Source organism: Lytechinus variegatus, chromosome 17 (assembly GCF_018143015.1).
Source record: "Lytechinus variegatus isolate NC3 chromosome 17, Lvar_3.0, whole genome shotgun sequence".
In the NCBI taxonomy this organism is placed as follows: domain Eukaryota; kingdom Metazoa; phylum Echinodermata; class Echinoidea; order Temnopleuroida; family Toxopneustidae; genus Lytechinus; species Lytechinus variegatus.
In genome coordinates this window covers 5,197,222-5,204,384 of record NC_054756.1, presented here as the reverse complement: position 1 = coordinate 5,204,384, position 7,163 = coordinate 5,197,222, and the positions used below count along the sequence as shown (strand labels likewise).

Genomic DNA, 7,163 nt, shown 5'->3' with positions numbered 1-7,163 from the left:
AATGACTATTGAAATGGCTGAAAATTTCGTTCGAAATCTGATAGGCCACCAAACTTCTGACATATAAAAATGTTGATTTATTTCCGTATAAAATAATTTTATGCATGTCGTTATGAATATACAAAGAGCAAGCTGATGATTTTGTCTATCCCTTCTACTCATTAGATTTTTTTTTATCATACAACGTTTATTTATTCGAATGTTGTCCTCGAAGAATGAAAAAAAGGGATTGATACTGATTAAAACCCTTATCGGTTGTGAACATTGACCACGAAAAACAGGATTTAAACTTCGTGGATTATATGATTAATAAATCCAGTCTTCAGTAAGATTGAGTCTAACTCCATGAATGGAGGATCCGACTTGCATTTTATTGTGAGCAATCGCAAAGTATTATTTGAACCTTGAAACTATTGTGTAGACAACAAAAATAATATATCTTGGGCGAATATAAAATGAACTATGTTATTTCATAATTAACAGCAGCCATTTTAGATTCAATTCTTAGATTTCGTCTTCCATTTTGGGGACAAACGGCCTTTTTATCTTGTCCTAATGTATCATTTGACCCTTTAAATCATAGTCCCCACAATAATGTTTCCGAGGCGTAGAATATATCAAACGAACTGTCAGTTTTTAAGTGTCAGCAGCCATTCATATAGAGTTCATTTTTGAGGGCCATGACTTTTGATTTGTTGGGGACATAAACCTGACAAAATGGTTGTCCTTGTACCTTGTCCGAATGTACTACTAAACATTAAAACCATTGAAAAGAAACGAAACTAAAGACACTTTATAAATAAGTTTATTTTTCTAATGCTTTAATTGCCAGCCAGTTTGGACGAGCCGTCTTGGATTGCGGAAAATTCTCATTGAGGATCTACGAGGACTTTTAGTGTGTTATTCTAGACACATTCCTGGGCCTATCCTGAAAAAATAAGCTTGTTACGATAAGTTTCCTTGTTAAAACTGTTTCCTTGTTACTTTCGCTCCCAGCCTATTAGTTATGAATGAAGAATTCTAACATTTCACTCGCCCGTTCTGCCTTCTTCTACAGAAGACATGCAGTTACAAAAACTGTTGAACATTTTTTTTCATTACAGGACAGAAGCTCTACAGTGGTTTTCTCCAATGTTATCACTTATGAAAAACCCGAAGCTGAAGAAGATACAGAAATCACTCGCGAATATCAAATGCAACTTGAGGTGGAATGTTGTTTAGACAAATCAGAAACAGTTGATGGGTCCTTCAAACCACGCCTTGGTAAGGTTGTATTCAGCGACAAGAGCACTGGTAACTTCGATCTAACAATGAAAAGATTCGAGTCAGAGAGTTTTGAAGTTGAAGAATCCAGCACCGTCTTGCTGATAACGGACCTCTTCTTTGGAGTCGCTCTCAATTCTGTGCAAAGCGTTGGGATGTTCATTGATGAAGCCTGGGCTACAGCTGGCCCCGATGCGGGTAGTACACCACGACACGATCTGATAAGTGACGGGTAAGTGCATGTTATATGGAACCCTCTGGAAATCGCATACCGAATCATGAATGGAGCAAGTCTTCAGAGTAAAATCTATTGATTCAATCATAGATGTATTGAATATTACAGTCATATTTAATTTCTATTAATACCATATGAACAAAAATTCACGGCAAAAATCTGCCGAAATTGCTATTTGCTATATATTCCACTATACTATGACTATAAGCATGATAAGTGTATTAGCAATGAGAGACCGGTCTAGTATCGGCAAAAGGTTCCAGTTTTCGTATTTGATTCATTATTTTGGTTTTATTGATCTATCAATTGCTTCATAAACAGCTTAATTATCATTTAATCTAGTATTCACTTGTCAATGCGGCATCATTTGTAATATTCAAATCAAAACCCTGTCATCTTTATTCGGAATATGCTTTAGTTATTGGTTTATTTATTTAAAAATGACAGACCATTCACGTAAAAGCCAAATTGCAATATATATATTTACATTATACCGCCTGATGCAGCCTGCGCGTATTTTCGGATTTCAAAATGTTTGACATTCAATCGTGGCTGGTTGATAATAAATTGCATTTAAATTCTAGTAAAACAGAGCTCTTTGTACAAGATCTTGGAAGACTTCAACGCCTTCAGAACAATGTGCACGATTGATCTGTCAAAAACCATAATGGTGTCATACTACCACTCTTCTAAATGAACTTCATTTGCTAAATGTTTCTGATAGAATACTTTATTCAATACTTGTTCAAACCTATAAATCTCTGTCAACCACACTACCTTCTTAAACTTCTTCATTATTTCAGCAACAAAGATCTACGTAAAACTGTGGTGTTAAAAGTGACACAAATAAGGTGTTAGAGGCCGGGAATAGAGGACCACAGCCTGAGGTGTAAAAATAACACCCTAGAGATTGAACATAACACCAAAGAGTGTGAATGTAACAACCATAGGTGTTGTAATAACACCTATTGGTGTAAAACTTGCACCACCAATTTATCCCCGGTGTAAAATAACTGGTGTGGTCCTTCTATGTACACCGGTTAAAACCACAATTTTTGCTGTGTACTCTCTTCATTCTGCAGCTGCTCCTTCCCATGTCATTCCAAAATCCAGAAAACAGGCCGGTTTCAACTCCTTTCAATCGCTTGCCCACGTCTTTGGAACAAACTCCCTCCATCTCTTCGAAACCTCTCTTCTCTTGACCTCTCCTAAAAACATCTCAAAACACACTTATATAACCATAAACCTCAAGTTGTCTTATGCAATCAATAGCGCTTTGCATCCTCTGGAAAAAGCGCTATATAAATGCAATTATTATTACTATTAATATTATTTTATTATTATCATTTTTTTTTATTATTACTATCGTTACTATTATTATTATCATTATTATTAATATTATTATACATGGTTTTATAGATAAAGAATGGAATAATGAAATAAAAATAGAAAAATGGAGAAAAAAAACAACAGTTTTACAAAACGTACAGGTAACTTGCATTGCAACATGATGTTGTCTATTTACAGAAAAGAGAAGGGAAATCCCCAGGATCTTTTACAAGATGATGGTAGTTTTGTTGTCAAAAGAAAACTTTCCATTTCCCTGGCATTATTTTATAGCAATCTAACAATTCAAAATACTCAGTAAATTTTAACCCCCTTTCCTTCGCTTCCCTCCAGCGTGGTGGGCGTCCAAATTCATCTAAAATATCAGTGATTTTGGTGAATCCCTTTTCTTTTAAGTTTGGTCTATAGATAGATTTTCCTTTAAATGTGATATATTGATTGTTCCATATAAACTCATTGGTAATATCAAATTTTCTTTCCAATAAACATCATGTTTGTTAAATGTCCATCAACCAATTTAACACTTCAATATTCAATATTTCATATCAAAATTACAATAAAAAATGTATTTTCCACCGACAGTTGACAACAATTCTTTACATATATCTTTCCAGCAGCCCTTCGAAGTTGAAGAGAAAAGTCTCGAAACCCATTTAATTTTCTTAGCTTGACTAATCGATTTGATGCAAGTCATCTTTAACCATCTTTAGTCATCTTTAGTCATCTTTAAGTAAGGAGCTCCCAGTGTGACATCTGGTCTGTACAGTAAAACATGGCCATTTATCACACTTTGCACGGTTTACCCATCAGAATGCCACCGTGCCTGGCCTTCCGCTTCGTCCGTTTGGCCAAAATATCAGTTAGCTACCGAATCTTTCTGCGCTGCACATAATCCGAGTTCGTGATTTCTAACTCTAGCCTTTAATTCCGCAATGAATGATTGGTACTAATAGGAAATAATAGATTGTGTGTAATTGGATTAGTAATGCAACTGTTGGTTTCCCATATCTTAGGATTTACAAAAGTTTAATGAAACAGTTACTAAAAGACCATACCAGCTGAATCCCGAAATAAAACTAATAATAGCATGCTTAGACAATTTTTCTTACGATTCCCTTAAAACCATATTCACATATACCATAGCATATTCAAAAATATGTAAATGATATACATATATATATATATATATATATATATATATATATATATATATATATATATTATATATATATACTTTTTTGGGGGGGTTGGGGGGGTAATCGATACTTTTCTACGTACACCGCAGTCTATTTTCCCATACTCTAGAACCTCTCTATACAACATTACTTGGTGCAGTTTCGTAACCACAAATTTTCTAACCGTTACACGTATACAAGACGCGTACTGATACGCATACACAAACAAGAAAAGGTAATTGACATTACCGAGCACGTTGAACTTTGCCAAACTCACACCCCCTCCACCGGCTACAGGCCCGTGCAGGCAAGGTCACGATTGAAAGATGCAACTGTGCTCGATCATTAGCTCACTGCATCTTTTCCTGCAAGGTTGCACCTTTCTTACTGGGGCAGTGGAACGGTTTTCAAAGTAGGGGATGGGGGGGGGGGGGGCTGGCCGTGCAAAAAATCACAATCATAGGTCATTTTTACGTTTCTGTACATGGTTTTGGAAAAAAAAGTAGGCCCCCGCTTCCACGGCCCCCTGTCTTGCACCATTATTTCTTAGTGTGATGGAGAAAGGTGGGTGTAGACCAAAGGGCAACCTCTTCAGTATATTTCATTTGATTTATTGTTTTCTTCTGCATCCATAACATTTGTATAATACATTTTTCATTAGATACTGTAATAGTCATAATGTTAGCATTTTTGGCATGAATCATAAATAAAGTGTACTAAAAAATTCATTCCAGACTAAAATGATCAACTACCACATCATTATATGATCTTCACAATTTGCAGGAGGATTGTCATCATAAGCAGATTGCTTGAAAAAAATGACAATCCCAAACTAAGACTAATTGAATTAATTAATGCATTTATAAAGCAGAATGGGCATATAATACGAAACATCAATTCATGCAATATTTTAGTATGAAGATGGCGATGATAAAGGTCAGGGTGTCGATGATATGATGATGATGATGATGAAGGCCATGGAGATGATGGTGGTCATGAGTCAGTCTGGATGGAGAATGTGAGCAGTAACAATTAATGAAGTCGTATAATCGAGTGATAATGTCATGATTAATAAGGGACGTAGAATATACATTACTTCGATACAATTACATGATCTTGATCATGTTCATTTTGTGTTTGTGGTAACCGTATATGTTTTAATACAATTGTATTGTTCTGAATTTATATCATTTAGATGCCCTGTTGACGAAACAGCTTTAGTTTATTTTATTGAAGCGCATCAAGAAGGCTTTAGCGTGGACTCTTTCCGTTTCGTCGGAGACCATGAAGAGGTATTATGCAACAATTTTTACACATATTTGATATTTTTCCAAATAAAATGAATTGGAACAGTTTTTTCCCTGAAAATTCAGTAAAACATTCGAAATCTTGCAGTTCGAGGAAGTTTTGGAAAACAGTACTATAAACTGAATAGAGGTTGAAACAAACAACGAAATCTCTAATTTGATATTATCCATTGATCACATCCCATTGGACAGGTGTACTTTCACGCTGTGGTGATGGTATGTGGTACCGAAAAGAGCGAAGAGAGGCGTAGCGATATCCAAGACAAATGTAATGACAAGGTTCGTCAGCTTCCCGAAGCACCTCCTGCTACTGGAGATCGCAAACGACGATCTGCCGATTTACTTTCCACTCAGACGATCAGCAGTGGTCCTTTCCGTGTTCGTAATCCAACCAGTGATATGGCCACTGACGGTATGTTACATATTAACACCCCTTTTCAATCACGTGTTTCATCTTACGTTATCTAAACGGTCCATAACAAAAGGGAAAATGAAATAAAATTTAATTGATTATCTGAATGTGAGTACGTGCGTAATATGATTTTGAATCAAACGATATTTTCTCTTGTTCACTGGATATGTTTTTGTGTAATCCACATTCATTTTTTAATGCATTATTTTATACCCCCTTTTTTAGATGTGTCTTCCTCCAATCCGTTTGCGATGCTCACTCTTGGTATGATCGCTGCAGTGGTTGCCATGGTTATTCTGATGGGCGTGGCCAAACTGGTCGGTAGATCAACCAACTACAACTATCAGCGTGTTTCGACCGAAACCATTGAAGGGATTTAGAGAGGCGAGAGCAACCATTGCTCATACAAAGAGGCCCTAAAGTGGATAGAATCTTCCACTGTAGAATTTGAAAATCTGTTTGCGCCTCCTCAGTCTGCTTTTAGTTCTAAAAGTACGTAGTTGAGCAATGGAAACGAAAACGGATGAAATTTTTACTTCTGATACTGCTAAGAGCGATTAGTATCGATTATTTATGTTATTTATGTGAAAATAAACATAATGTACCCCCCTTCTTCAAAATTAACTGCAGTGATAGTGGTCGTGATAATTATGACTATATTAAGGTGACGGGTATGATAATGATGATTTTAAGAATATTAGGGATCACATTGATGATTAACAGAATTCTAACGTATATATATATAACATGTACTGTATGATTGGGACAACGGTTATGAAAATGATGACAAAGTCTAGGTATAGCATTAAGTATGAGCATATATACGCATTTAGCCATAGCTATGATTTAAGCATTAAATATCATAAGCATTAACGATGTAGTATGAAGTGTGAGTACGAGTATAAACATAAGCATTGGGTATTATAAGCATTCCTGCTCCTTCTTCAAGGAAATCATTTTTCCACTGGTTACATACATACGAGCATGCTCATAACATACTAATCAACGAGTGAAACAATATGAGCATAATACGATACAAAGATGTTTATGATTATATTCATAATGACAATATAAACGAGTTGAAGATTTTAATGTAAAAGTAATGTTTATGTATTGGTAACTGTAATGTATTGGCATAGACAATGCGAGTCAGAAAATATGTTTCACTTTTTAAATTAAGTATTTTTGAAAAAAAATGCGGGATTCAGAGAAAATATCTAGCATGCATGGATAAAGTAAATATTTCTTTGTCACTTGGTAAATTGTTTATTATTGTTGAATGCACCGTTGTTTGAAAAAGTTTCAAAACCCATTTGCGCAAAGTCAGGTGATTGCCTGTACTTGCTAAAAGAGAGACAAAAGCATTCATACAAACAATGAACGTAAAAGTTATGCGTATGTTTATTAATCAAGAAAACTAAACA

At 35.2% G+C, this 7,163-nt stretch overlaps 1 protein-coding gene across 1 annotated transcript; it reads left to right on the top strand.

Annotated features, from left to right (window-relative positions):
• Positions 1 to 345: 345 nt before the first annotated feature.
• Positions 346 to 6,958, top strand: LOC121431180 (CUB and zona pellucida-like domain-containing protein 1). The gene is made up of 5 exons (XM_041628690.1): positions 346 to 375; positions 1,104 to 1,495; positions 5,216 to 5,312; positions 5,520 to 5,739; positions 5,965 to 6,958. Exons 1-5 carry the CDS (start codon positions 346 to 348, stop codon positions 6,117 to 6,119), a joined length of 894 nt encoding a protein of 297 aa, XP_041484624.1. The 3' UTR covers positions 6,120 to 6,958.
• Positions 6,959 to 7,163: the final 205 nt, after the last annotated feature.

Coding starts and splice junctions, on each gene's coding strand:
- LOC121431180 (XM_041628690.1), top strand. CDS start 346: ATGAATGGAGGATCCGACTTGCATTTTATT. Junction 5,313..5,519: donor TCGTCGGAGACCATGAAGAG/GTATTATGCAAC, acceptor CCCATTGGACAG/GTGTACTTTCACGCTGTGGT. Junction 5,740..5,964: donor CAGTGATATGGCCACTGACG/GTATGTTACATA, acceptor CCCCTTTTTTAG/ATGTGTCTTCCTCCAATCCG.